The following is a 27,667-nucleotide window of genomic DNA, read 5'->3' as shown; positions in this document are numbered from 1 at the left end:
GATAACTGGCTTTGATAAGGGCCTTGGGGCCTCAGGGCTGATTTGGGCCTTTGGTGACTGAGCACAGCCCAGAGATGGACAGACGGCCCACTCCCAGCCTGCCTTGCCAGGGGCCCGGCTCTGAATCTGCCGCTGTGTCCTTGGCCCCTCACCATTATCCTTGTCTGTCCTTGCCTGGGGCAAGGCGGGTCTCTTTGCCCAAGCTTTCTGCTGGGGACTCAGCTGGGCTGCTGTGGCAGGAGGGGCTGAGGCAGGTCGCTCAACGGAGCCTTGTGTGTGCACTGGGGTTGGCAATCACCAGGCAGCCAGGAGAGAACACCTCACAGGAGTGCCCTTGCCGGAGGGGCTGTGGAAGCTCCCCAAAGGCTCCGTGGCAAAGCTGTCATCCTCAGAGAGGACTAGAGGTCCCAGTACAGTACAGCAAGGTGGCGAATACGCACACCCATCCTCAGCCCAGCCCCGGGGGGGAAGCCTGTCAGGCCTCATAGAGAGAAGCAGCTGCAAATGAAAACTGAAGAGCTGACCCACCAAACCACATGGAGACACCAGTGGCCTTTCTCAGGGACCTTCCTCCCCTCCTCCGACCGAGGTCACACAGGAGAGGAGAGGGAGATGCCTGCCGCCCCACTCCCACCAGCAGAAAAACACTGCACCCCACAGAACAGCTGCAGCGCTCAGCACACACAGACACAATGATGAACCCACTTGAAACACCCTGTGGGGACCATCAGCAATAATCGAGGGGGACTTGGCAGGTGGCTGGAGGTCCTATGTCAGCAGGTGGGAGCCAGAGCCAGTTGTACTGGAATTCATTACTGTTACTGTGAGCCCTCTGCAATAAAAATCATAAGAATTACCATCATAATAGCTAATCCTGAGGTCTTTCCATATGCCAGACACTAGCCAGCTTTTCTAAGTACTTTACGTACATTATCTCATTTAATCCTCTCTGTGATCCTTTGGGTGGGCCCTGTTATTATCATCTTCATTGCATGAATGAGAAAACTGAGGCTCCGGATAGGATTTGCCCAGCGTCACATCCTAATAGGCGAGAGAGTTGGGATTTGAATCTCTGCAGTCTGTCTCCAAAGCCCAAGCTCTTAGCCTGGGTGAGGCCTGGGAACGGGTTCTCTAGTGACTTCCTTCCAGTACCTCTCAGCCCTCCTCCCACCATCATTTCCCTACCTGCCTCGTCTCAGAAACAGCTGTTCCTCCTTTCACCAAGATGGACTCCTACCTTCCAGCCTGAAGCCCACCTCGACCCCACCCGGGGCCTGCTTCCTCAGTTTCCCCTCTGTATCTCCAGACTCTTTCCAGTAGTTTTCTCCTCTTTACCTATAACTGGGCCCAGATTTCTCCATCCAAAAGAATCCTTCCCTCCATTCTGCAAACTTCTCAAGCTACCAAGCTCCCTTAGTTGACATCTGCTTGTTTGCTCGCCCAGCTTCCATTTCCCCTTCTGGGGACAGAAGCCCAGTTTTCCTGGGGGACCCCCGTCATCCTCAGTCCACCTCCCAGGTCCAGTAGTGAGCCACTGTCCTGAGCCTGGCTAGTGCCAGCACAGCAGCCCCAGGCCACAAGGATTTGTTTGGGAATGGGCGTGTGGCCCAAGGAAGGACGCTGCGAGTTCTCCTTGGGCTCTTGCTGAAACAGTAAAGATGCTCTCCCTCTGCTGGGATGACTAAAGCAATGGGATGCTTGCCTGAAGCCTGCATTTTGCCTCCCTGAGAAATATACCTGGGCCCCCTCACTCTTTCATGGTTCCTGCCTGGCTCCCTGCAGGCACTGTTTGCAAACCAGCTCTCCACTCTCTCATGTCAGTTCCAGCACCTCAAACCCTAATTCTCTGCTCCATCTCCACACTTCTAACTCAAAGCACTGTCCTCAGGCCCAGTGGCCAAGAAGAAACTTCTTCTCAACCCATTTTCCAGGCTTTTTCTTTTTTCCTTTTTTTTAAAAATAAATTTATTTATTTTTGGCTGCATTGGGTCTTTGCTGCTGTGCACAGGCTTTCTCTAGTTGCAGCGAGCAGGGGCTACTCTTTATTGTGGTGCACAGGCTTCTCATTGTGGTGGCTTCTCCTGTTGCGCAGCACGGGCTCTAGGTGTGCGGGCTTCAGTAGCTGTGGCACACGGACTCAGTAGTTGTGGCACACAGACTCAGTAGCTGTGGTGCATGGGCTTAGTTGCTCTGCAGCATGTGGGATCTTCCCGGAGCAGGGCTCGAACCCATGTCCCCTGCATCGGCAGGCGGATTCTCAACCACTGTGCCACCAGGGAAGCCCTCTCCAGGCTTTTTCAAGTTTTTTTTTTTTAAATTTATTTATTTTTGGCTGTGTTGGGTCTTCGTTGCTGCGCACGGGCTTTCTCTATTTGTGGAGAGTGGGGGCCACTCTTCTTTGCGGTGCACGGGCTTTTCATTGCAGTGGCTTCTCCTGTTGCAGAGCAGGGGCTCTAGGCACGTGGGCTTCAGTAGTTGTGGCACACAGGCTCAGTAGTTGTGGCACACAGGCTCTAGAGCGCAGGCTCAGTAGTTGTGGCACACGAGCTTAGCTGCTCCACGGCATGTGGGATCCTTCCAGACCAGGGCTCGAATCCATGTCCCCTGCATTGGCGGGCGGATTCTCAACCACTACGCCACCAGGGAAGCCCTCTCCAGGCTTTTTCAAGCACTTTTAAACTTAACCTGCTGAAACAGAATTCCCTGTCCTTCCTCCAAAACATACATCTGCAACTGACCCTTCTGGTCTCCCAGGCTTTAGACCTTGGTATCATCACCAACTCCCTCTGTACCCATCCAGGTCCTGGCTTGCCAGTGACAGAAACTGACTCCAGGTCACTTAAAGCAGAAAAATAATTTATTGGAAGGAATTCCAGTAGTTCACACAACAGATGGAAAGGCTGGGAACCAAGGCACATGGGGCAGCCAAGACTACAGCCAGGATCACAGGAAGAGTCTAGGGAGAAATGAATTCTAAGTCCTCACATCTCTGAGTCCTTCCTTTGTAGTAAGAGCCCTGGGTGGAAGCACCTGACTGACTGAGCTCTAGCAGAAAGGCCTGGGAGAGCAAGGCTTTTATCTGGAGGCTTTCATGGCCCTGCCTCCCACCTGGGGAGGCATCCCCCCACATCCAAATAGCTGCTGCATCCTGTAGAGATCATTTCCAGAATGGTCTTGCATCACTCTGCACCCCCAGCGGCCTGCACTAGTTGCCCCTTTCTAGGAACAGCTGGATAGGACGGTGCAGTGGTTAAATCAGGACCCTCGAGCCAGATTGCCTTGTTTCAGATTTCAGCTTCACTGTTTTACCAGCTGTGTGACCTCGGGGAAGTTAAGAACTTCTCTGTGCTTTCACTTTGCTCATCTGTAAATTGCGGATGATAATACTACCTATCTCTTATGGTGATTGTGAGCAGTGAGTGCTTAATGTACACAAGGTGCTTCAGATGAGCCTGGAATGGAGAACATGTTCTATAAACGCGAGCTGATGATATTATTCCCAGGGCAACCTGCCCATTATCCACTCTCAAGTCTCCAAACCTCCCCTCTCTCTCTGCCTTCCCTCAGCCTAGGGTTCCCCAGTGAAATACAACCCCCTCGGCTTGTCTCTGAGGCCATTCTGGGTTGGCCAGCTCCAGCTCAATCTGGAATGTCCTCAGCCCATGTAAAAGCAGTTTCCCTGTAAGCCACATCTCCAAAGAGCCTCCTCCAGGATGTCTATCCCGACACATCCCCACACAGGGACTTCTGCCCATGTGAGGCACTTTTTCTTCCGAGTCACAAAGCACTGGTAGCCCATCTCCCCGAGGTATTTACCACATTCTGCCTGCATTCCAGCTCTTTGTACACTCCTGCCCCTCCTCTCTGCGTGGTTCCAGCCCGCTCCCTGTGCCCAGCTCCAAGCTGTGTCGCCCTTTCATGCTGTGTGCCCTTCCCCCCCCCCCCTTACTTCATCAATTCCTACTCCTCTTTAAGACCCAGCTCGGGATCTCCAGGACCCAGCAGTGCCTGGCCCACAGTTGGTGGATGGAGAGTGTGATGGAGGGTACTAGATGGAGCCTGGGGGGCAATAAGGAACGTGGTGGGAGTAGATCCTCTCCCCATCTCCTTCCCCTCGCCCCTGCAGTCAGGGGAGAAAGGCCTGCACCTTCCCTCTGGGCATGGAATGCCCTTACCCACCATCCCTACCTGGGGAACCCTCAAAAGGATTTCCCCCATTCATCTCTGCCCCCACTGCACCTCAGAGCTCTTGGCTGCCTTGTCCCTGGGGCATTTATCAAGTACTACCTGGAGGAACAAATATTTGTGTTCCTAAGGCTCCTCCTCCATCACCTTCCCTGTATCCCGAAGACTCCCCTTCCTCATTCCCAGTGTCAGCACATTTACCCCCAGTCAGTCCAGGAGGTCAGGCCCAGGTAAAGAGAAATATACACCAGTCCTTCCTGACAGTCTTCTCCCCCAGGCTTAGCACCAGGCCCCTCACAGCAGCTATTTCCTTTGATCCATATAATAATTCCAGGAAGAAAGTAGCCTTGCCCCCATCTTACAGATGGAAACAGTGGAGGCTCTGAGACGAAAAATGCCTTTCCCAAGTTTCCATATCTGGGACTCAGACCCAGCTCTCACAGCACCACTCTCTCTCCTGCTCACAGGTTGCCTTATCTGGCCTTCCCTGCAGTGCCTAATGAAAAAACTGACCTCAAAAAATATTTGGTGAAGTGGAAAGTAAGCCATTATCCGGACATCTACTGCCTGCAGGGACGGGTCAGGGCAGGCTTCAGCGCTGGAAGACTGCATCTCACAAGCCTGACCCACAAACCCCCTCAGGTCCCTCCCGTCCCACCTCCCCAGACCCTCTCCTCCCTCTCCCTCAAGGGCTCTGGTGAGGGAAGGAACTGCCCCCTCTCCACCCCCTTCCTTTCCCTTCTCCATACACACTCCCCCATTTGCCCACAGCAAATTCAGCACTTTGGGCCCAGGTCTTTCCTTTATACCCAGGAGAGTTGGGCAGTGAGGTGTGGAAAGAATAAGGTGCTGTGGACCCAAGCCCCACCGAGGCTGAGGCTAACCGTCTGAGTCCTGAATACCATCATGTCTAATCAGTGAGGGCATAATTCCTGCTTTTGCCCACCTCAAAATGTGTAGGAGTCTATAAAGATGAAATAGTACGTGATAAAATACACAGCTGAAAACACTGGAAGAGTGTAAAATGTTACACAAATGTAAGGGATTCCGAGCTGGCCGTAACATGGGCATTAAACTGTAACCTCTCAAAGATATTTACCATAAAAAATTCCAGAGCCATGGGGAAAAGAACTGTGAATTGTGCTTGCTTCTGAGATTTAACTTCTTTGGGTGATTTTTTTTCTTTCTTCATTTGTGCTTCTCCAAGTTTTCTGCATTGATCATGTATTCCTTCTGTAATTAGGAAAAAAAAGTTATGTAAAAGTAATGTCTCTGAAATAAAAGTGTCTAAATTCCTGCTTTTACACTATGTTATAGTGAGAGATTAGGGGGAGGGGGACAGGGAAGTGGAAAAGAGGTTTATCAACTGCATTGAGAGTAAATGTCTTCCCGCCCACCCTCACACAGCTGTTCTACCCTGGAGGACCAGAGGACCAAGGCTGGGTAGCTGGGAAGGAAGGATTTCTCCCCAGTCAAAATCACAGGGAAACGATTCCTGGCTCCCATCCCCAACTGCCTCCCTCAGACACCTCCACCTGGAAATCCCACTGATTCTTCAAATGCAACATGTCTGCACAGGCACCGTTCAGTGCTTATCCTGCTCCCTGTCTAACAAGACTCCTGTTTCTTTGGGGAACAGAGCAGATCCCATTTGAGGGAGGAGGGTCCCAGGCCCAGCCCCAGCCCTCCAGAACTGTCCCTTCTCCTGCACAAATGCTGCTGTAGCCATGGACACTGAACCAGTTTTCTCCCGAGAGTAAGTTGTCTAGGAAGCTGCTAGGAAAGATTTTCTTACCAGATAGAAAGAGACCCTTAGGAGGAGAAACCCTCTTGCTCCCACCCCTTCTTCCTGTGGCTCCTGCAGCTTGAATGTAGCTCTTGTACAATCAGCCATCTTGTAACCAGAGTCATGAGGACAGCAGAGCAGAGAGGCGGACAGCACTGGGTCTTTGACGACACTGTCGAGCTGCTGTCCCGCATCAGAGGGCTTTGCGTTGGGGGAAACATAAAACCTCTTGCTTAAACCACTAGTAGTTGGGTATTCTGTTATTTGCAGCCAAAATCACTCCTAACTGATACAATGTCCAAAACTGTCCTCTTTGTTTACCCTTCCTGGGTCTGTTCCTCGCCTCCATTTCCTCTATGTAAATGGCACCTCTGCCCACCAAGCCTTCCCAGACTCCTCCCGGCCTCCTGCCCATGGCTCAGCTCTCACCCAACTCTGTCAAATCTGTCCTCTGCTCTCCCCCCTCTGCTGCTCCTCAGCTTCAGGCCCGTCTCACTCCCACCAGAACTCCTGCAGCTCAGGCCTAACCAGCCCCCCTACCTCTGAGCTCCCTCTTCTACCCACGTTGTTACCCACAGTGATTTTTCTAAAATACAGATCTGATTATGTTTCCTACTTAAGCATCTATGGGCTACAGAATAATGTTCAAAATCCTGAGCATGGCAGTCAAGGCCCTTGGCAACATGGCCCCCAAACCTCCTTCTGCTTTCATCTCTTGCCACTCCCCCAGACCCATTCTGTAATTTTAGCTACACCAGAGTATTCGCTGCACACACCCTAACCCCTCTACTTGTGTTTTTTTCCCCTCATCCCTGAATATGAATGCCTACTTATCCTCCAAAACCCATTTCAAATATCTCCTCCTGAGTCAGCTATGTTGGCAGACTCAAAAGCAGGCAGAGGAAAAAACATATATATCCCCTCCTTTGTGAAGCATTCCTGACCCCAAATAAACCCTCCTTCCTCTGTGAGCCCACGGCCTGTTGTTCCACTTATACCACTATTATAATTGTTATTTTATATTCTCAGTACATATTTGCAAGCAGATTAGATTCCTTTAGGACAAGGGTATATTTCAGAGCCCCCAGCACCTCCCAGTACAGTATTTGATATAAGTGATTAATTTTTGGTGGCATCATTAACAAACACCTTCTGGTGTTTTCTGTGCAGAAACCACGGTCCCATCCTTCTTTTTTTTTTTTAATAAATTTATTTATTTTTATTTTTGGCTGCGTTGGGTCTTCGTTGCTGTGCGCGGGCTTTCTCTGGTTGCAGCGAGCGGGGGCTACTCTTCCTTGCGGTGCGTGGGCTTCTCATTACGGTGGCTTCTCTTGTTGCAGAGGGCTTCTCACTGCGGTGGCTTCTCTTGTTGCGGAGCCCATGCTCCGCAACAAGAGAAGCCACCGCAGTGAGAAGCCCTCGCACCGCAGAGAAGAGTAGCCCCCGCTCGTCGCAACTAGAGAAAGCCCGTGCGCAGCAATGAAGACCCAACACAGCCAAAAATAAATAAATTAAAAATATATATAGAGAGAAATATCTCATAAACAATCACAACAAATAAATTTTAAAAATATTTTTTAATATTGTTTACAAAGAGTTTATACATGAAAATATCTTCTGTCGTAAAGTTAAAGGGGAAAAAAGAATTACAAGATAGAAATGAGTCATATTTAACACAATATCTAAAAGCAAGCAAACAAAACCTTACAAACAAAAAGCTGCCAGGGAAGGGTTGAAGATGTTCACAGTAGCTGATGGTTCCCCTTTATTCTCCTGTTCTCTTGTTCAACTTGTGAAAAATATACACACATTACTAATAAAATGGGAAACATACACTTCATTTTTCATAATGACATAGGGAGAGGAGCAGAGACTGCTTCAAGCTCTGTATCACCTCCTCTGCGCCCTGCCTCATCTCACTGCCCAGTGATGCCCTTAGAGGCTGTGCCAGGTTGGCTGTGTCCCAGGGCCTTGTGGTTCTGGCCTTCCCCACCCCAAACCACAGGGCGCTCAGCAAGGCAGTAGCAACCAAGTAGCTCTGCACGGTCCAGACTGGGAATGGTACCTCCAGGCCAACACTGCCCCACAGGTGGACAGCACCTACCTCCAGAGGCTGGGCCTCCCCCACGGCCCTCAGAGGGTTAATCCTGTCCCCGAGGAATTTCCAGAAAGGACTCACGAGGGGAATTTCCCAGACAGGCAGGCAGACAGACAGACACCTCAGACGGCTCCCGCCACTGAGCACAGATGTTTGCCTGAGGGTGGCGATGCTGAGAGCCAACACAGGCGCACAACTTTGTGGTGAGAGGTAGCCCAAAGCAAGAACCAAGACAAGACCCGCCTGGGCAGGCTGGGGGCTGGGATGGGGGAAGGCACGGGGCTGAGCTGGTTTGCAGGTCGAGTCTCCGAGCCAAAGTCCCTTCTGCGGTCTCGGTCTGGGTCTCTCAGTACCTGCAGCTCTCCTCCTGGTCCACCAGGAGTCGCAGCGGCTGTCGGAGTGTCCAGGCAGCGCGAGGGAGGTTGTGGGTCTGCAATCTCGGCTTTTCCTCGTAGCAAGTCTATTGTATAAATGGTGGCTTCTCTATTTCCCCTACTGGTCTGAGGGCTAATCAAGGGCAGGGATTTTATCCTACACGCACCCTTACCTTAGGTGCTCATCACAACAGCTGGGGTCTAGAGGTGTCCCATTAGTTCGGACGAAAGACCCCCATACGCACAAATACTAGGATAGGAGAAGAGTGATTGAGCTCCAAGCCTTCAGAGAGAATGCTGGGGACAGTGCCAAGCTGGGGAAAGAGGGCTCCGCGTCCCGTTCGTGCCCAGAATTTCCCCCCACCTCTTCTCCACCCGGCTTGCTCCAGCCCTACACGCAGGCAGGGCGGGAACGGACATGGCCCCGCCGGGCTGAGCCGAGCGAGCCCGAACCTGCCCGGCCCGAGCGGCGCAGCCCAGGGGACCCCACACTTTCCCGCCCAGAAATCCCGGCGGTCAGAGAAACAAGGGAACGTGCCCCAAACTGTCTCCTCCAGGGGGCAATCCTGGGCCACCCTCTCTGAAGAACTACCATCACCCCTTCCTTCTCTAACCCTTCCGGTTTCTTTTCAGAGCAGTACGTACCGCAGAAGTAACACTGAACAGTGATTTCACTCACTCAACAAAGATTTCTTGGCCACCTACTACGCGTGCTGGGTGCTGTGCCAGGCGCTGGCAATACAGCAGTGAACCAGCAAAACTCCCTGCCCTCGTGGGACTTCGATTCTATGGGACACGAGCAGAGGGATGGGGTAATCTCGCCTGGGACACGTGGGTGGCCGACACCCAGGTGCCCTCCCAGGTGAGCAAAACGGGCGTGAGGCGCCGCCCTGGGGCTGGTTCGGCGGGTAGACTTCGGCCCCGGCGGGAGGGGCGGGCTGCACCTCGCGTAAACGCGGGGCCGGGCACGTCGCCTGGGGGCAGGTGCGCGCGAGGGGGTGGTGGTAGGGGCCGTGCGCAACGCCTGGCCGGGACCCGGCCGCCAGGTTACCGAGCCAAGCCCCTAGTTCGCGCGGGGTAAATATTTATCCTACGCGCGGCGGAATCCGGCTGAGTAGGGCCTCTAGCAACTTGCGTCCCCCACGGGGTAGGGCCGGCCCAGGCCCTCCGCCGTCCCAGGCTCCTCCCCGGCGGGGCCAGCGCCGGACTAGCAGCTGCGTCCCGGCCCCGCGTAATTACAGGGGCTGTGGCCAGGCCTGGCCGTAAAAGAGGAGGATGAAACAGCCTGGGAACCGGGGAAGCTGGGTTCGAGCCTCAAAGGGGCCCCGGGTCTGCGGCTTCCCGCGTTGCTCAGCCGCTTGGAACGGCTGGCCAGGGGTGTGTACAGACTCGCAAAATCAACTCCGGACGGGCATGCAAACAGCCACACAATTACACACATGAATCACCAAACGCACGCAGTCATACAGCATTAGGACTTCCAGCTCCAGACACACACACACACACACACATGAATCACCAAACGCACGCAGTCATACAGCATTAGGACTTCCAGCTCCAGATACACACACACACACACACACACACACACACACACACACATACACACACACACACACACACGAACCTGATCAAACACCTGCCCGCCCTCTCCGGCCCAAGATCTGGGAGGCAGACACTCACCCGCCAACCCCTGCCCCAGACGGTGCAGATCCTGGCGGGGAGAGGAGCCCCGAGAGGCGAATTCCAGCGGGTTTGTTTACACTGCTCGGGGTGCGGGGTGGCGAGCTGGATACTGGGGCCTGACTGACTGGGAGACCCAGCCCAAACTGGGCCAGACCCAGTCGCCTAGTCTGGGACGCTGCACAAAAACCCCCTCCCCGCCTTCAGCCCCCAGCCCCCAGCCCCCAGACGTTGCTCTCCTGTGCATGTTTCCCCTCCTCTTCACACGCTGTTCACAAACATTAGCATACGTACGTCAAAGTTTCACACGCTTCCCCACACGCGGCTGTGATACTACTCACAAATGCTTTCACACTTGCGCGCCATCACACGTATTTACATATGCCAGATGCACATGTGTGGTTACAGTTTGTCACCCTTCAGGCCCAGATTCTCACAGTCCATATTCAAAGCCTGTTCGCACGGTACACACGTGTTAGCACACACTCACACACAGGTCATTAGTGCCCTTTGGAGCCTTAGAAACAAGAGCGAACCCCCTCGCGGGCCCAGAATCCCGAGTCTTCCTCCCTCTCACAGGCACTGACGGACAGAGGCACCCTAAGCCCCAGCCGCACACGTTACACACTTGATCACACACAGGGTTGCACTTTATTCCCGGCATCTAGGCGATGACACAACCTCCCAAACAAAGACAACATTGACAAACCCAACAAAAACAAACAGCAGCGTGTGTGGGGAGGGGCAGCCGAGCGCAGAGTCCAGGAAGGGGGTGGGTAGGAGAAGAGTGTGGAAACGCGGGCGCCCGAGCCTGGGTGTGCAAGACTCGGGAAAGGTGCGGGACCTATCAACAACCTCGCACCCTTCAAGATCGGCGCACGGCGCCCGCCAGCCGGGTCCCGCACCCGCTGGTTAGCAGACCCGCACGTGGAGTTCGTTCCCTTCTCCCGCACGAGACTGGGCGGGGGACACAGACCCACCAGCCAGCACAGGCCCACAAAGCTGCACGCGGATCCACGAGTGAGCAAACACACAGCAATGAGCAGATTTGTCGGTGCGCGCTTTGCTCCCCTCTCCTCCCCTCCCCCCTGCCCTCCCCTCCTCCACCTCCCCAGCCCCCAGGCCCAGGGCAGCCGCGCGCCGGGCGGGGCGGGGGCGGGGCGGGGTGTCGGGCGGCGCCGGCCCAAAAGGCGGAGTCGCGGCGCGGAGGGCCCAGAGCCGTGAGCACTGTGGTGAGCGCGCCGCGGAGAAAGCCTGCGGGAACCCAGACCCGGAGGAGACCCTCGTCCCCGCCCGGCCTGGCCCGGCCCCGCGCTATGGAGTTCCTCTGGGCCCCTCTCTTGGGTCTGTGCTGCAGTCTGGCCGCTGCTGACCGCCACACCGTCTTCTGGAACAGTTCAAACCCCAAGTAAGCCCCGAGTCTCCGGCCGACAGCCTGGGCGCCCGGTTGGCACTGCTCCCCCCTCCAGGTTAACTGTCCCGGCTAGCCCCTAACCTGAGTCTCGGGGAGGTGACCGGAGGCGGGAGGGATCCCACAGACTTTCTTCTCCCCCATAGCTGGGAGTACCCCACCCCAGGGCAGGACGCTGCCCGCATCGGCTTGCACAGGCGCTGCCACTGCCCCTCTTTTCCTTCCTTCTGGCACCCCTGTTACTCCGAAGTGAGGGACCCGCGTTGAACAGTTCCTGCCTTTAGCAGGGGCCACTCTGTCTGACCGCCAGGGCTCTTGTTCTAGGCCCTTCCACTGAGAAAGCCTCTGTGCCTCTCCTTGTGTGTTACTTGGGCATCTGCCCACACTGACAGGTCTTGACGTCCGGAGTAAGCAGAATGCTTATTGTAATCCTGGAAGGACCCTTCCGGAGGGACCTGGGCTGCCAGCATTAAGTGTTCATTCTGTATTTAAGGTCACCCTGGAAAGCCCTCCCCCCTCAAGAGTCTTTAGAGGTGGCATGAATGAGGCATATGCTGTGTGTGGGTAGGCTTGAGGGTATCTGAGGTTCAGGTAGTAAAACTGAAGAGAAGGGGAGAGAGAGGTCGTGGGAAAGGTTCCAGAGGACAGGAAGGGGTTAAAAGGGTTACAAAGGGCTCTGGGCAGGAAGGAGTTAATTTCTCCGGGGCAGGTTTAGGGCTGTGAGGCAAATGGTACGGGGAGGGAGAAGCTCCATCGGACCCTTTGTTCTTTGTTCTTGAGTTTTCTGAAGTTATGGGAACAATATTTGCAGGAAAACGGGAGAGGGGGGTAAGGTGGAGTCAGGAGAGGAGGGCTGGACACCTTGGGGTCGGGGGTGAAAAACACTTCACTCAGCCCAGCCACCGGCAGCCCTAGCAGACCTACCCCCCACTCCCCTTGAGAAATAGATTGTGCCAGTTTCCTCTTGACCCTGTGGCAGCATTGCCTGGTAGGGGGTCTGTCGTCTGTGGCGTGTTGGGCAGGGAGGAGACAGCCAGCTGCCAACCCCAGAGGGCAATGCCCTCTTGCCCATTGGCCGCCTGACGGGGCAGTGCAGTCAGCCCTCCCCCACCTCACTCCTTGCTCTCTGTTCTTTGCTTCTTTGACCCAATCTTGTCCTAGAGGGAGAGAGCAAAGTCCCTGTTTATGCCCGTGCCAGGTGTTGGCTGAAGGAGGAGGAGGGGACAGGAAGCCAGGAGTAGGGAGGGGGGGACCCTGGCCTTTTCCGTTCCCAAGCTCCCAGGTTTCCTCTCTTTCAGGAAGGAGCCTCTTCCTTGCCCCCCCTTCCCCGCCTTCCCTGACGCCGCTGCCCCCCTTTCCCAGATGGAGAGCAAGAGTCAAAGGAGTGCTAAGTGGAGCAGATTGTACCCCCAGGAGGGGGGTGATGGGCACACCCACCAAGCACAGCTTCTGCCCTGTCCATCTGGACACACACACACACACACACACACACACACACACACACACACTCTACCATACCCAGGACTAAAGAGAAAGCCAGCCCAGAGTGGAGGCCACAAGCAGCTAAGCCAGGCCCAGCTTGAGGGCAAAGATGAGGTGGTAATGAGCTGGGTGGGTATGAGGCTGGCATGGGTGACTCAGGGCAGTGGGCATCAGCCCTGGGATCTCCAGGCCCCAGTCAGGGGGCAGCATGGGAAGAAGGGCAGTGCCACTGTGAGCTGCACCCTGGCCTCCTTGGTGCTAGAGGGGCAGGTACCCCACCCATTCAGACCTGTCAGCTCCTTTTGCCTGGAGGACAGTGCCCAGAGCAAGTGGGCACTGGGCCATCCTGGGGTCCTGGGGGCTGTCCACATTTGACAAGGGAAATTTTCACAGGTTCTCATGAATGCTGGGGTGGGTGGCAGAGGTAGATGAAGAATGAGTCAGTGCCCGTCATGGGAATGGAGGAAAGACGCCAGACCCAGAGCTGAAATACCTGTTCTGAAATGGCTTCTATGTTTATCTCTCCAGAGAGGAATTTTAAAAGCCTCTCTCTGCGCCTCCTCCCTCCCTCCCTCTCTCTCTCTCTCTCTCTCTCTCTCTCTCTCTCTCTCTCTCTCTCTTTTCCCCAGGGTGGGGGAGGGGCCTTGGTAAGCCTAGCTGGAGCACTGGCATGCTCCTGCAGAGCCAGGCCTCTTAAGGGTCATGCTGACTGGGCAGTGGGTGCCCACCTCAGAGGCCTCTTGCCCTAACCCCTGCCCCTCTCCCCACCACCCATGCCCCTGGCTTTGGTTTGAAGCAAGTTGGCAGCCAACTCTGCTGAGTCTCTAGCTGGCAGTGGTTGGTGGAATTCAGAGAAGCTGACCGGCTTGGAGAGGGAGGTGGGGAGGCACTTTTTCCCCTACTAGGACCCCACCTAGACTGGAGCCAGGTGTCTAGAGCTGCGGGGGAGGGGTCGGTGGGCAGTCCGGCTGGAGCCTTTGGAGCCTGGGGGGAATGGGCTGGGGGAGGGGAGCTGTCTCCATCTTGGGAAGAGGGAGGGGAGAGGCCTTCTCAGATCTGAGAACTCCAGCATTTCTGGAGCTCATTTCACAAGAGGTGAAAGTACGGCTTTTGGAGATAAAGGGACAGAGAAGTTTTGGGGTGCTTTGAGAGAAGTGGACAAGGAGAGCTGAGCATAGATTTGAGTAGCTAGAAGGGGAGATTTGAGGGCACTGGATGAATTGATTAAAGCAATTTAACTCAAAAGGACTGGACATTGTCTGTGGGCATGGATGTCCTGGGTGTTGGGGGAAAAGTGAAGTTGAACAATGTGCGATATACTCAGTGGGTCAAGGGGAAAAATGAGAGGAGTAAGAGAAGTGAAGACAGATTGTTGGACGCCGAGTACTAGCACGGGAAAGAGAAAGGGTTATGTGGATCTTGATTATAGAATGGGCCAGTAGGTTCTCAGATTGAGGCCTAATAGCAGTTAAAGGAGCAAGTGGTAGAATAGAGTTGGGGAAATATTTATAGGTAGAAGAGTGAGCAGAGGAAATATTTAGAAGCCTATCCTTAGGTAAATATCAGGGAGGTTATGGGAAGTGCCTTGATACCTGAAAGATACTAAGTGGGTGCTATTTAGAGGATTAGTGGCAGACGATGGAATGTTTGGAGATGGTGGAAAGATATTTAAGAGATCAAGAACAGGGCTTCCCTGGCGGCGCAGTGGTTGAGAGTCCGCCTGCCGATGCAGGGGACACGGGTTCGTGCCCTGGTCCGGGAAGATCCCACATGCCGCGGAGCGGCTGGGCCCGTGAGCCATGGCTGCTGAGCCTGCGCGTCCGGAGCCTGTGCTCCGCAGTGGGAGAGGCCACAACAGTGAGAGGCCCGCGTACCGCAAAAAAAAAAAAAAAACCCAAAAAACAAAGAGATCAAGATCAGTAAATTAAATACTGGAAGTTGAGAGTTTTAAAAAATCTTTGGTGGGGGCGGTGGTCCAGTATGAAATGTGAGGGGTCATGTAAACATTTGGAAGCTCAAGGCTCTGGCCTGGCTTCTGAGTGACCACCAGCTTTCTCTACCTCTGCGCATGCCCAGGTTTCGGAATGAGGACTACACAGTACACGTGCAGTTAAATGACTACCTGGACATCATCTGTCCTCATTATGAGGATGAGTCTGTGGCAGACGCTGCCATGGAGCGGTACACACTGTACCTGGTGGAGCGCGAGCAGTACCAACTGTGCCAACCCCAATCCAAGGACCAGGTCCGCTGGCAGTGCAACCAGCCCAGTGCCAGGCATGGCCCAGAGAAGCTGTCTGAGAAGTTCCAGCGCTTCACACCCTTTACCCTGGGCAAGGAGTTCAAAGAGGGACACAGCTACTACTACATCTGTGAGTGCCCGGGAGGCATGCACACAGGTGCATACACTGGGGGACACACCTGGCATGATGTACATGCTTCAGTACATGCTTAGTGGGAAGGCAAGCAGCACACGGCCCCTTCCAATCCTGAAGTCTGTTTTCGTTCATTCCCATTACAAATGTGGAGTGAGCTTCTACTGTGTCCTGGGCACTCTGCTTGGCACTATAGGCGCAGAGATAAATAAAACATTACAGAGTCCCTGTCCCCCAGGAACCTGGAAAGGGACATACATAGATTAACAGACCATTAGAACAGGGTGATATGGTAGATATGAGCTCAGGGGCCCTGCGGAAATGACTTGAGTACCTGCTAGTCTGGGGTGGCGGGCGCACCTCAGAGAAGGCTTCCTGGGGAAGATGACCCAAGAGTTCAGGACAGACAGAGGAGCTGGCCAAACAAGGGGACGTGTGCAAAGAGAGCATGACATCTTCAGGGAACTTCATATGGTTCAGACTGACTGGAACAGGAGGGACACTTGGAAGTGGGGAGATAGGAGCTTGGAGAAGTAGACAGGGTAGAGCATGGGGGCCTAAGAAGTGCTAAGGAGTTTGGACTTTATCCTGAGGGCAGTGGAAAGCCACTGGTGGATTTTACAAGTTGTGAGATCAGCTTTGTACGGAATGAATCCAGGCCTCACCCTGTCAGTGGGGCTTAAGCAGGGCGAGGACAAAGTGGCCGGGTAAGGGGAACATATTGTGCAGGTTGCCCCCAACTTCAGGTTGGGGGAGTGGAGGATGGGCTGTAGGGAGGGGACAGTGTCTATGTTCTTTTTACCACCACCTCCAAAGTCAGGGGTTATTCCCAAGAATGGGAGCTTGCACTGAACTTGAGGCAGAAAGTGGGCAAAAACTAAGGAAGGTGAGAATCAAAGATTAGAGGGAAGAGAGGGATTAAAATAAGTAGGGACTGAGAAAGCAGGGTCAGAGGCATTTACGCTTATATTTTCTTCCAAAAAAGTTTCCTTCCTTATCACTCTCTGGATTTATTTTGTAGCCAAACCCATCCACTACCAGGAAGACCAGTGCTTGAGGTTGAAGGTGAACGTCAATGGCAAAATCAGTGAGTGTCACAGCCTTGTGGGCCTCCTTGCTCCATCCCTATTCTGGGCCTGGTCTAGTGATCTGGGATGGTTGGGAAGTCCCACTGCCCAGCCCGCCCAGCATTCCCACCCCTCTGCCTCCTTGGTGTACCAAGCACCTGACCTAAGACCATCCTTATCGTTCAGCTCACAGTCCTCAGGCCCATGCCAATGCACAGGAGAAGAGGCTTCCAGCAGGTAGGTGGCTGGAGCAAATTGGGCCTGGGGCACAAAAGGGGGTCTGCTTGAAGAGGTTGGGTACAGGAGGTGGCTCTTTTACCAGTCAGGGGCAGGGGAAACCTCGCTGGGCTGAGGGCCAGTGCCAGTAGGGGGGCCGCTCACCTTGGGGGCCTCTGCCCTCTTACCTTGCAGACGACCCAGAGGTGCAGGTTCTACATAGCATTGGTCACAGTGCCGCCCCCCGCCTCTTCCCACTCGCCTGGGCTGTGCTGCTCCTGCCATTCCTGCTGCTGCAAACCCTATGAAGGTGTATGCTGCATGCACTGTAAGAACTGGAACTGGGCTGAGGGGGCAGGGCGGGCCTCCCTCACCTGCCTGGGGCCCCTCCCAAAGCCCTAGTCCTGGGAACCACTCCTACCACGTGCACAAGCTGCCACCCAGCAGCGTCAAAACGGGTCAGTATTAAAGCTTTCAACCCAAAGGAGGTCAGCAAGCCTGACAGTGCCATCCTCGCCTCCACCTCAGAGGGATGGACAAAGAAGTGGACAGTCCTTTCCCCTTCATTCCTGCCCTTAAGCCAAAGAAACGGGCTGTGCGGACATGGCCTCTTAAGAAGGGCACTGTGGGAGCCGAGCTGAAGGGGGCTTGGGCTTACATGGATGGACACTGAGCTTGGCAAAGATGTCCCTCCCAGAGAGAGCCAGGATGGCTCTGAAGGAAAAGCAAGAGACAGTTTCCTGCTTGGGAGCCAGGGACAGGAGAGGCAACATGCTTGGGCTGACCCAGCATCTCCCCCAAGACTGTTCTCTGTGGAGGTGCCACGGAGAGGACTGTAGCCAGGCACTACATCCTCTCCCACCCTGGGGCATCACTCCACAGAGCTGTGCCAGCAGGGGGGCTGTGCCAACCTGTTCTTAGAGTGTAGCTGTAAGGGCAGTGCCCATGTGCACAGAGTCTGTGCCTAGACTGACTGTAGCCTGAAGGGCAGGGCCCACGAGTACAGAATCTGTATATGAACTAGATGTGTGTCTGCTGATTTCTACAACTGGAGTTTTTTTATACAATGTTCTTTGTCTCAAAATAAAGCAATGTGTTTGTTTTTTTGGACGTGCTTTTCTGCCCTTCCATCCTAATTTATGACCATTGAGTCCCTGCTGCTGCTAGGCTCAGTGCTATGTCAGTAGCAATTGGGTTTGAGTTTTTTCCCCTCTCTCTGAAAAGAATACATGCCCCTCACCAGCCCACAAGGGTGGGGTGTTTCCTCCTCTGAGGGTTGTCCAGGATAGGAGTGCTCCCCACAGCAGTCTCTCCCCACAGCAGTGGGGTCCTAGGCTGCACCCCACTCTGGAAGTTCCTCCTGTCCAACCTCCGCCCCACTCGCACCCTCTCAGCGCTGGGCTTTGGCGTACTGTTCAGGTACTCAGGCTCTTGGGTGAGTCAGGGCAGCCGCTCGGAACGCCTGCCAGCTGAGGCATGCGGCTCGCCCCACAGCCCCACCAGCAGAGATGTGTGGGAGGCTGGGAGGGAAAGTTCCCGGCAGCAAGTTGGTTGGACTGGGGGGGTCGGTGATATACGTTTGTCCAGTGGATTGGCCAAGTCACAGAAAGCCGGCAGTGTGGCTGAAGGGGGAGGGCATCACACAAAGACTTGGTGATTCCTGGCAGTCCCTGTTACTTAGGGAAGAGACCGGAAAGAGGCTTCAGCAAACAGCGAAAAATCTCCCAATCCCTGGGCAACTGAAGTTCTGAGCTGCGGCCCTCCGTGAAAGCGTGTTGAAGTCCGGGTAGCAAGCTTTTGAGTTCTACCACGTAGGCTAGCGGCCTGTGGGAAAGTGAGTTGAGGCTGGGGGTCTGGGTGATCCAAGGAGTAAGCAGAGAGTGTGCAGCGGCTGATGCCGGGGACAAATCCGCGGAGCCTTAGGAAGGAGACCGGCCAGAAAACCGAGAGCAACGGGAAGACAGGAAACCCTGCGAGCCGACAGCGGGCCGGTGGGGTCGAAACAGGCCCTCGCAGGGGCGGGGCCTGAGCTCCGGCTTGAAGTTCTAGGGGTGGGCCGGGTTCCGGTTCAGTTTCCGGGGGGATGGCCGATCGCGCAGGGGCGGAGCCGGGGGCGCAAAGGGGCGGGGCTCCGGCGTCGCGGGCTCCGGTTCCTGCTAGCTGGCCGCAGGCGCCGAGCTCGGGATCCGACTCGGGGAGGGATGGAGGCGGGCGGATTGGCCGACTCGCTTCTTTCCGGAGCTTGCGTGCTCTTCACCCTCGGCATGTTCTCCACCGGCCTGTGAGAGCGCGGACGGGCTGGGCTGGGGCAGGACCAGGAAGTCAGGAAAGGAGAGAGAGGGGACAGAGACGTGGCCGCAGCCCCAGGCTGCCTCTGGAACCTAGGGTCAAAGTGGAATCGGGTCGAGAGGGCCGGGGTACAAGGGCAAGGCTGGTCACTTTACCTGAGGGAGAAGGCCAGGGTGCTGAGGGTAGGGCCGGGGGTCTGCAGTTGTCCAGAAAGGATGACAGGCATCGGGGATTTCGACGCCCCAGCAGCCTGGTCCTCCCTTTCCACCTCTCCCTCCTGCCTTCGGGTCCCCGTTACAGCTCGGACCTCAAGCACATGCGGATGACCCGGAGTGTGGACAGTGTCCAGTTCCTGCCCTTTCTCACCACGGACGTCAAGTGAGAGGGGCGACGCCTGCGGCGGGAAAGGCTGTCTGAGGGAGGTTGGGGAGGGGTGAGGAGGAATGTGGACGAGGCCCCTCGGGTCCCCCGCTCACACTCAACCCCGCGAGCCAATGTCCCTCCCCTCCACCCTGCAGCAACCTGAGCTGGCTGAGTTATGGGGCCCTGAAGGGAAACTGGACGCTAATCGTCGTCAACGCCGTGGGTGCTGTGCTTCAGACCCTGTATATCTTGGTGTATCTGCACTACTGCCATCGGAAGGTAGAGCCCCTTCCTCTGCTGCATGCCCTGCCCTGCCTTGCTGGCAGGGCAAACACTGTTTCCTAGAAGACTATAACACGCTGGCACTGCCAACTTTTCCTGGAAGACCCTTCCAGCCTTGCAGTCCTCCTTCCGCCATGAAGCCAGCCTGCTGAGACTCACATATTGTCCCCCATTCTGGCAAAGCTGGTAGCTCTGCCTAGCCTGATGGTGCCTTGCTGCCCAACAACCTGAGTGGAAAGGGATTTTGTCTCCATAGTTCCTTCAAAGTCAGTGCCAGTGGCTGAGAGTGAGATGATCCGCTCTGCTTCCCCATTCACACAAGCATTAAGCTCCTACTCTGTGTAGCAAGCTCACCAAAAAAGGATACCTTTCCCTCTCCTAGAAACCTCCAGGGTTGTGCGTGGATCAGACATGTGCTCAAGCCACTGGTGGGAAAGAGGATGTAACAAGTGCAATACTGGAGGCTTGGGCAAAGGTTGGCTCCTCAACTGGAGCTTGGGAGAGGGCAGGATGAATTAATTCCAGCAGCAGAGTCAGAGAGGGCTCCTGGTACATCCAGAAGTAAGGCTACTCTCTCCTCTGCAGCATGCTGTGCTCCTTCAGACTGCAACCCTGCTGGGGGTCCTTGTCCTGGGTTTTGGCTACTTTTGGCTCCTGGTGCCCGACACTGAGACCCGGCTTCAGCAGCTGGGCCTCTTCTGCAGTGTCTTCACCATCAGTATGTACCTCTCACCACTAGCTGACTTGGTGAGTGGGGGTGTCCAGGGAGGAAAGGAAGATAAGTCTCCCATAGCCAGACACTGTAGCTTATACTCCAGAGGAAGGAAAGACCCAAATCCTGGAAGGAGACGGGGCAGTAGAGTTGGGTGAGTGGGGGGCAGGAGGGAAAGGCTGGGTAACAGAAGATCAGGGAGGACGTTTGACTTTTTTTCTGAGGAAATTCTTAGGCAAGGTGGGAGATTTACTATGTGCCTTGCTAGGAGTGTCCTTCATCCTTTCCCACAGGCCAAGGTCATTCGTACTAAATCGACCCAACGTCTCTCCTTTTCACTCACCATTGCCACCCTCCTCACCTCTGCCTCCTGGACGTTCTATGGGTTTCGACTAAAAGATCCCTACATTGTGGTAAGCAGAACAGGGGCGGGGTGACAGGTGTACGAGGTGGAAAATCAGCTCCTCTCCTCATAGCAGCCCTTGTGATTTCAGGTGCCCAACCTTCCAGGAATCCTCACCAGCTTCATTCGCTTCTGGCTTTTCTGGAAATACCCCCAGGAGCAAGACAGGAACTATCAACTTCTACAAACCTGAGGGAGTTCACCTGACCACTGGACAGCTTAATGCCAACATACTACCAAAGAAACCTTGTTTCAGCTCTTCCTGCTGGTCACCTCCACTGGTGAAGTGCGTTGTGGTAAAGGAAAAGAACTGCTTTGAGAATCCAGGGACTAAAGAAAGGGCTTTACTTAGAAGACTGGATGGAACCTGGGAGATGAATCACTTTTTTTTTTTCAAGATTTTATTTTTTAATTTGGGAGGTCGGGGGAAATCTTTAGAATGTGCCTTAAAATAAACTGTTCCCTACCCCTTGCCCATCAAGGCTCGTTCTCTGTTCAGGGATAGTCAACCTGCCTGGTTTGGTGAAGGGTAGACGGGAACTGTCTGATCCACAGTTACTCTTGGGCTGGTAGGGTTGGCTCAGAAAAGGTATCTGAAAGAACCAAGAAGTTGTAAAGACGTAGGAAAGCCTTAAAAAGAACAGAGCTTGGATGTTATGAAGAAGAATAGGCTTCAAGAAGTCCTTCCTAACAGGGCTAAAAAGACCAGGAAAGTGAAATGACTTTTCCATACTGAGAGATCTTGAGAAGGGCGTCTTTGCCTCCTTCGGAGCAAATAGGAGGAAGTACCAGCAGAATGCAAAGATAAAGGCTGAGAGAGCCTCAGGAAGGTGGCTCTTCTACCTCTCACTTATCAACAGCTGGTACACAGAATCCCCAATTCCCATCATCCATACTCCATACTCAAACCAAAGTTAGAAAATAAACGTGCGCTTTAATGGGGGAGGGGAGAGCAGGCTGTCCGTGCGGGAATGAGGTTAGGGTGTCAGAAGCGCATCCCCTTGCGGGCCAAGTCGTCTCGGGCCTCCTGGATCTGGCTCTGCAGCTCGCGGGCGGCGTCCTCGCAGTCGTGAAAAGTGGCCACGCGATAGCCCACAGTACCCAGTGCATAGCAACCGGCGGACACCAGCAAGTAGGCGGGCAGTGACCACAGGACCTCCCGGCAAGACAATGGCAGCTCCAGGCCCAGGGCTCCCGTGGTCAAAGCAGCCCAGGTGGAGCCCAGGAGCGCCAGCCCCCACAGCCACTGCGCTAATTTCGTCATGGTCACTGCGGGAAGAGGAAGCAGAGCTCGAGGTCCCTGACACCCCGCTACCCGCTCTTCATTTAAGACCCATTCCCTGTCCTTCTACCTCACCCCCACCTCCGTACCACCTAACCTCAGGGCCGCTCTTCTGTCGCTCCCGCCCTCCGCCCTCCACTCTCAACCCTCAGCCCTCCTCCTACACTTACCTCTTAGCCCAGCGTCTTCCCTGAGCCGCACGGCTCCGACGTCAGCGTCCGGAATCCTCCACGGCTCGTGCTCCGCCGCCGCGCGGCCTTCTGGGAGTTGTAGTCCTCGAGCGGCGTCTGGCAGGTTCGTGGCCGCGGACTTGACCTAGGCTGTGCTCAGCCGGCTCCGCTCCTGCAGCCGCGACCTGGGCCCAGAGGGCTTTCGGTGCTGCTTCCCTCCCTCGAGACCCCGCTCCAAGCTGGCGTGGGGCTTGTAGACAGCCTGAGGACACCCTTAAGCCTTGCGACTAGATGGGAATGTAATATCGTTCCTCTTAAACTCACTTCTCCTGCACAAAAATTCCACTCATTCATTTATTCACTTATTTATTCTTTTATTCATTCACTCAGTGGAACGTTTCTTGAGCGTCACGACAGACTTTGGAGAAATAGAGATGTCAAGACACGGACCCTTCTGGGGTGGAAGGAGAAAAGCAGGAGTCAGGAAAGCAGATGCATTGACAACTAACAGGTGCCCTGAGATAGGTGTTAGAACAGAGGTTGTCATATTTTAAAAGAGAAACTCAGAGGAGCAACCAGTAAGACTTGGAGCCAGAAGAAGAAGTGCTTCAAGAGGATGTCTTTGAGGGAAAAAAACTGTGGGGACAGAGGAATCACCTGATGTGTTTAAGGTATTAAGAGAAGGTGTATACGTCTTTCAGAATTTGGGGGATGAATTCATGATAGGTATATAGAAAACCGAGTGAAAGAAAAGGTCAGGCAATTATTAACTTCAGGGAAAACAAAGAGTTAGAAAGGAAGGAGAATTATAAAAGCCTGTCTGATAAAGACCACTAAGAACATAACTGTAGTTGGATAGTTAGGTTTATTCACTTGCTGCTGCAAGAGAGAGCACACACCAGAGGAACTGTGGAGCCGCTCATCAAACAAAGGAAAAAGCCAGGTCATTACAGGATATGGGAAGTGGTTGAGTTCAGGTGATATTTAAATGAAGCAGTATTTTGACAGGTTCAAGGTAAGCACAGATGTAAATGAAGGAGTTAACAACAGCCTGGACTGAGAAGTGAACTGAGAATCCACTTGGAAACTACAAAGTTAACTAATTTTAGATAATTATATAATAGATAACTACATAATTAAGATAATTGTACAATGTTATGTCCAAAACCCCAATATCTGAAGCTTTGCACCTAGGTTGGAAATCGAGGCTGCTTCTCTGTATCAAAGTAATCAACATGCATTAAGCCTCCAGCAACAGTGGGATGTTCCATTCTCACTGCTTGATTTCAAACAGAAAATTTGTGACTGTATGATTTTAGAGAACAAAGTTTCTCAGCCCCATATCCCTGATGTTAATTAATAAAACCAGTTTTTACAGATCCACAGAGTCTTAGCACAAACACTACATAACTCAGCTGTGTAGAATATTTTCACAGCCATAATAATGTAAACACTAAGTGTTGACTTAACTAAAATTTGGAATATATTTGAATTGAGAGGGTGGGGGAGGGGAGTATATGGGGAGAGTCAGGATTAGAGAGAACTATATCCTCATTTTCCATGGCAGGCAGTCAATTGATTACATCTAAAATAGAAAAAAATAATAATAATAATATGAACATGTTATTTAGAAATATTGGGAATTCCTAGTGGTCCAGTGGTCAGGACTCAGCGCTTTCACTGCTGTGGCCCAGGTTCAATCCCTGGTCGGGGAACTAAGATCCCAGAAGCCATGCAGCACTGCCCAAAAAACAAACAAACAAACAAAAAATATATAGAGGTAAGTACCCAAAAAAGTAGCCAAGAAACTTGAGAGTGGTTTATGGAGGAGTGTATGTGTAGGGAGGGGGTAGGAGAATGGAGCAGGGGACTGTTATTTTTCATTGAATGCCTTATAGAACTAGTTGGCCTTTTTTTAAAATATATAATTGGCCTTTTAAACTATGCAAATTCCTTTGTTAAAGTAAAACTTAAGGCAAAATTAAAATATTTTTAGAAACCTGCTATATGAGCTTCAAAGGCCCACCTCCACTCCCTTCCCCAAAATCCTACTAGTAACCCACTCAAGACCTCACTAGCCACAGCGACTTTCAACACAGTTCAGGGGCCAGGCATCAGCCTTGCAGATCCAGAAATTCTATCTTATTCACCCACAATAGATGTGGCCCTGAAAGATTGCCACTCCCCAGAAAATTTTAGGGGGAAACATAATGAGAAGGGGCTTGCCCTGCAACACATAAAGAGAAAATAAATTATAGTGTCATAATAATCAGCAGAAGATTAAACATTCATTGAGGGGCTATTATGTGTCATGCCTTTTGTGACACTGCATGTTTGATTTTCACAACAGGCTGCAGTAGGTACTTTTATATCCCCATGTATGAATGAGGAAACCAAAGCGGAGAGAAGGTAAAAGGTAAGTAACTTGCCCGAAGTCATGCAGGGTAATAAGTAGGAGACTGTCCCATCTGACTCAAAGCTATATGCTTAGTAATTTCACCTTTCTGGGTTACTGGTATAGGAATGGGCAGATAGGGATCGTCATAGCAGCTGACATTCATTGATTGATTACTCTGTGCCAGGCACTGTAATGAGTACTTTATGGCATAATCTCATTCAATCTTTACAGCCACCATATGAAGTAGGTACTATTATTATCTCCATTTCACAAATGAAGAAACAGGTATGCCCCAGCTAGTCAGACTAGACTGCAGAGCCTGCAAACTTTGCCACTAAGGTATAGCATCTCCCTACCTAGATCAATGGAACAGCATAAAAAGTGAAGAAATAGATCGAACATACACCATTTCAGCATATGATAGAAATGGCATCTCCAGTGAGGAAAGATGGATTATTTGAAAAACATTTGCAACAAGCTTACCATTTGAAAAAGTAAATTAAGTTATATTTCAACCTCACATCTTATACTAAAATAAATTCGCAGTGCATTAAACAAAACTTCATGTGAAAAGTGAAACCCTAAATATGCCACAAGAAAATGTGGGTACATATTTCTCTAATGTTCAGCTCAAGCATCATGTCCTCCAAGCAGCCTTCCTGGGCCTTGACCCTGTCTTGCAGGGTTGGACACCATCTTCCTCCTCTGAGCTCCCACAGCCTCCCTTTTATAGATGGCACTTGCCATGTTGAGCTGTAGGTGTTTTGTTTCCTTGCTTGGGCCACCCAGGACCATTGTAGCTCCAGGACCAAGCATAGCGTGGGAAACCCAGAGGGCTTCTATAAATGTAAGAAGAGGGGCAGAAGGAAGGACAGGTTAGCGTTTGATGGTCTCCAGGGAAACTGACCCAGCTGTCCTGGTCCCAGGAAATATAACTACTCCAGAGACTCCCATCTACTGGACACAGGGTCTTTGGCTTTGGATAGCATTGGATGAAAGCCAGCAGATTCTTATGGTCCAATTTCTTTCTCTTCAATCTTTTTACAGACCGTTACCCTTCTGCAGCTACAGCAGGCCACAAGTACACGTGATCATAGCAGGGTATGAAAGGCAGTACAGCTTGGGGGTTAAAAGTTTGGGCTTTTAGAGCCCCAGATGTCCTGAGGTTGGGTCCTGCCTCTTTCCTTTCCTTAGCTATGTGACCTTGGGCAAGTAACTTAACCTCTCTGAGCTTCAGTTTTCTCACATTTGTTGGAGTTTTCTCCTTTGGCAAGCTTTTTTTTTTTTGGCTGTGTTGGGTCTTTGTTGCTGTGCGCAGGCTTTTTCTAGTTGCATCGAGTGGGGGCTATTCTTCTCTGTGGTGCATGGGCTTCTCATTGAGGTGCCTTCTCTTGTGGAGCACCGGCTCTAGGCACGCAGTGGCTCATGGGCTTAGTTGCTCCACGGCATGTGGGATCTTCCCGGACCAGGGCTTGAACCTGTGTCCCCTGCATTGGCAGGTGGATTCTTAACCACTGTGCACCACCAGGGAAGTCCCACCTTTGGCAAGCTTTGGTTTCAGTGAGAGACAAATCCCAAATCTGGAGCCCTCTATTTATTTATTTATTTAATTTATTTATTGGCCGCACCTCGCAGCTTGCAGGATCTTAGTTCCCCGACCAGGGGTTGAGCCCAGGCCCTCGGCAGTGAGAGCACAGAGCCCTAACCACTAGACAACCAGGAAATTCCCATGGAGCCCTTATTCTAAAGTGCACTAAAGATGGGAGAATATGCAAAATTACATACAACACACAGTAAGGGATTGACTGTTTCAGGAAAGGCATGAGCCTCTATCAAATAGGCCCTAAAGCCCAAGGTGATACTGGAAAGATAAGAGAATTCAGATAGTGATTGAGGGCAGAGCTTGCAAAGCCAAGGGAAAGCCTGAACAAAGGCAGGGAGGCTTGAGAGTTCATTGTGAGTAACCCTCTGTGTCTGTCTCTGGCACAAAGACTGCTTCATGGAGGGGTGGCAGGAGGTGAGGCTGGAAAGGCCAGCCAGGGTCAGGCTACCTAAGAAAGACCCCTTAAAAGTATTTGTGTTAATACTGTATGCTAACAATATATGTGGAACCTAGAAAAATGGTACAGATGAGCCAGTTTGCAGGGCATAAATAGAGACACAGATGTAGAGAACAAACGTATGGACATCAAGAGGGGAAAGTGGTGGTGGTGGGGTGGTGGTGGGATGAATTGGGAGATTGGGATTGACATATATACACTAATATGTATAAAATAGATAACTAATAAGAACCTGCTGTATAAAAAATAAATAAAATAAAATTCAAGAAAAAAGATTACCTAATAAAATAAAAATAAAATAAAGGACAAAATTATAAAATAAATGGTAATAAATTTGGGAAAATAAATTTGCAACAATAAAAAAAATACTGTATGCTAACACATATATATGGAATCTACAAAAAAAAATGGTTCTAAAGAACCTAGGAGCAGGACAGGAATAAAGATGCAGACGTAGAGAATGGACTTGAGGACACAGGGAGGGGGAAGGGTAAGCTGGGACGAAGTGAGAGAGTGGCATGGACATATAGACACTACCAAATGTAAAATAGCTAGCTAGTGGGAAGCAGCCACATAGCACAGGGAGATCAGCTCCGTACTTTGTGACCACCTAGAGGGGTGGGAGGGAGGCTCAAGAGGGAGGGGATATGGGGATATATGTATACGTATAGGTGACTCACTTTGTTATAAGGCAGAAACTAACACACCATTGTAAAGCAATTATGCTCCAATAAAGATGTTTAAAAACAAAGTATTTGTGTTGGGTTTGGTCCCTCAGGTCAGCATCTTCCCCCCTTAGAGAAGTGGGAGGTCCCCATGTGTGCCTGTGTGTGTCCTGTCAGGCAGCAGGTGCCATGGTGATTATTGGGTCCTTGAGGAAGGTTCCAGGTGATTAGATTGTGTTAATTCTATCAGCATCCTCAGGGCACCCACAGCTCCGTTGGGGTGACAGGACAGACAGACATGTAATCCACAAAAACACATACAGACAAAATCACAGCCGGGCTTTCAGGGGAAATGGTGCATCAGAG

General features: G+C 52.4%; 3 protein-coding genes and 1 long non-coding RNA gene across 13 annotated transcripts; 2 read left to right on the top strand and 2 right to left on the bottom strand.

Annotated features, from left to right (window-relative positions):
* Nucleotides 1-7,531: 7,531 nt before the first annotated feature.
* Nucleotides 7,532-9,210, bottom strand: LOC117198359 (uncharacterized). Its single transcript, XR_004479492.2, has 2 exons — nucleotides 9,089-9,210; nucleotides 7,532-8,576 (listed from the first exon to the last, which is right to left on the bottom strand). It is a non-coding gene; the product is annotated as an uncharacterized LOC117198359 (long non-coding RNA).
* Nucleotides 8,568-17,787, top strand: EFNA1 (ephrin A1). 6 transcript variants are annotated; one of them, XM_049703623.1, is made up of 5 exons: nucleotides 8,568-9,305; nucleotides 10,997-11,534; nucleotides 15,096-15,391; nucleotides 16,416-16,698; nucleotides 16,873-16,970. In XM_049703623.1, the coding sequence occupies exons 2-5, from the start codon at nucleotides 11,443-11,445 to the stop codon at nucleotides 16,898-16,900; spliced, it is 699 nt and encodes a 232-aa protein (XP_049559580.1). In that variant the 5' UTR covers nucleotides 8,568-9,305; nucleotides 10,997-11,442; the 3' UTR covers nucleotides 16,901-16,970. The 6 variants fall into 6 exon arrangements, with proteins under 6 accessions (XP_049559580.1, XP_049559594.1, XP_049559578.1 ...); XM_004284628.3 differs by lacking the exon at nucleotides 8,568-9,305 and having other exon boundaries at nucleotides 10,918-11,534; nucleotides 16,416-16,481; nucleotides 16,648-16,698; nucleotides 16,873-17,787; XM_049703637.1 differs by lacking the exon at nucleotides 8,568-9,305 and having other exon boundaries at nucleotides 10,024-11,534; nucleotides 15,070-15,391.
* Nucleotides 17,788-17,985: 198 nt separating this feature from the next.
* On the top strand, nucleotides 17,986-21,201 carry SLC50A1 (solute carrier family 50 member 1). 5 transcript variants are annotated; one of them, XM_033414493.2, is made up of 6 exons: nucleotides 17,986-18,511; nucleotides 19,267-19,344; nucleotides 19,485-19,608; nucleotides 20,197-20,358; nucleotides 20,617-20,736; nucleotides 20,818-21,201. In XM_033414493.2, the coding sequence occupies exons 2-6, from the start codon at nucleotides 19,283-19,285 to the stop codon at nucleotides 20,917-20,919; spliced, it is 570 nt and encodes a 189-aa protein (XP_033270384.1). In that variant the 5' UTR covers nucleotides 17,986-18,511; nucleotides 19,267-19,282; the 3' UTR covers nucleotides 20,920-21,201. The 5 variants fall into 5 exon arrangements, with proteins under 5 accessions (XP_033270384.1, XP_033270385.1, XP_049559605.1 ...); XM_033414494.1 differs by lacking the exon at nucleotides 17,986-18,511 and adding an exon at nucleotides 18,518-18,728; XM_049703648.1 differs by lacking the exon at nucleotides 17,986-18,511 and adding an exon at nucleotides 18,799-18,958 and having other exon boundaries at nucleotides 20,800-20,932.
* A 439-nt stretch (nucleotides 21,202-21,640) lies between these two features.
* On the bottom strand, nucleotides 21,641-22,277 carry DPM3 (dolichyl-phosphate mannosyltransferase subunit 3, regulatory). The gene is made up of 2 exons (XM_004284625.4): nucleotides 22,179-22,277; nucleotides 21,641-21,995 (listed from the first exon to the last, which is right to left on the bottom strand). The coding sequence occupies exon 2, from the start codon at nucleotides 21,988-21,990 to the stop codon at nucleotides 21,712-21,714; it is 279 nt and encodes a 92-aa protein (XP_004284673.1). The 5' UTR covers nucleotides 21,991-21,995; nucleotides 22,179-22,277; the 3' UTR covers nucleotides 21,641-21,711.
* Between the last annotated feature and the right edge of the window lie 5,390 nt (nucleotides 22,278-27,667).

This window comes from Orcinus orca, chromosome 1 (assembly GCF_937001465.1).
Source record: "Orcinus orca chromosome 1, mOrcOrc1.1, whole genome shotgun sequence".
In the NCBI taxonomy this organism is placed as follows: domain Eukaryota; kingdom Metazoa; phylum Chordata; class Mammalia; order Artiodactyla; family Delphinidae; genus Orcinus; species Orcinus orca.
The sequence above is the reverse complement of the archived record's forward strand: the minus strand, read 5'-3'. Positions and strand labels throughout refer to the sequence as shown.

Coding starts and splice junctions, on each gene's coding strand:
- EFNA1 (XM_049703623.1), top strand. CDS start 11,443: ATGGAGTTCCTCTGGGCCCCTCTCTTGGGTCTGTGCTGCAGTCTGGCC. Junction 11,535..15,095: donor TGGAACAGTTCAAACCCCAA/GTAAGCCCCGAG, acceptor GCGCATGCCCAG/GTTTCGGAATGAGGACTACA. Junction 15,392..16,415: donor ACACAGCTACTACTACATCT/GTGAGTGCCCGG, acceptor TTTATTTTGTAG/CCAAACCCATCCACTACCAG.
- SLC50A1 (XM_004284626.3), top strand. CDS start 18,879: ATGGAGGCGGGCGGATTGGCCGACTCGCTTCTTTCCGGAGCTTGCGTG. Junction 18,959..19,266: donor GGCATGTTCTCCACCGGCCT/GTGAGAGCGCGG, acceptor TCCCCGTTACAG/CTCGGACCTCAAGCACATGC. Junction 19,345..19,484: donor TTTCTCACCACGGACGTCAA/GTGAGAGGGGCG, acceptor TCCACCCTGCAG/CAACCTGAGCTGGCTGAGTT.
- DPM3 (XM_004284625.4), bottom strand. CDS start 21,990: ATGACGAAATTAGCGCAGTGGCTGTGGGGGCTGGCGCTCCTGGGCTCC.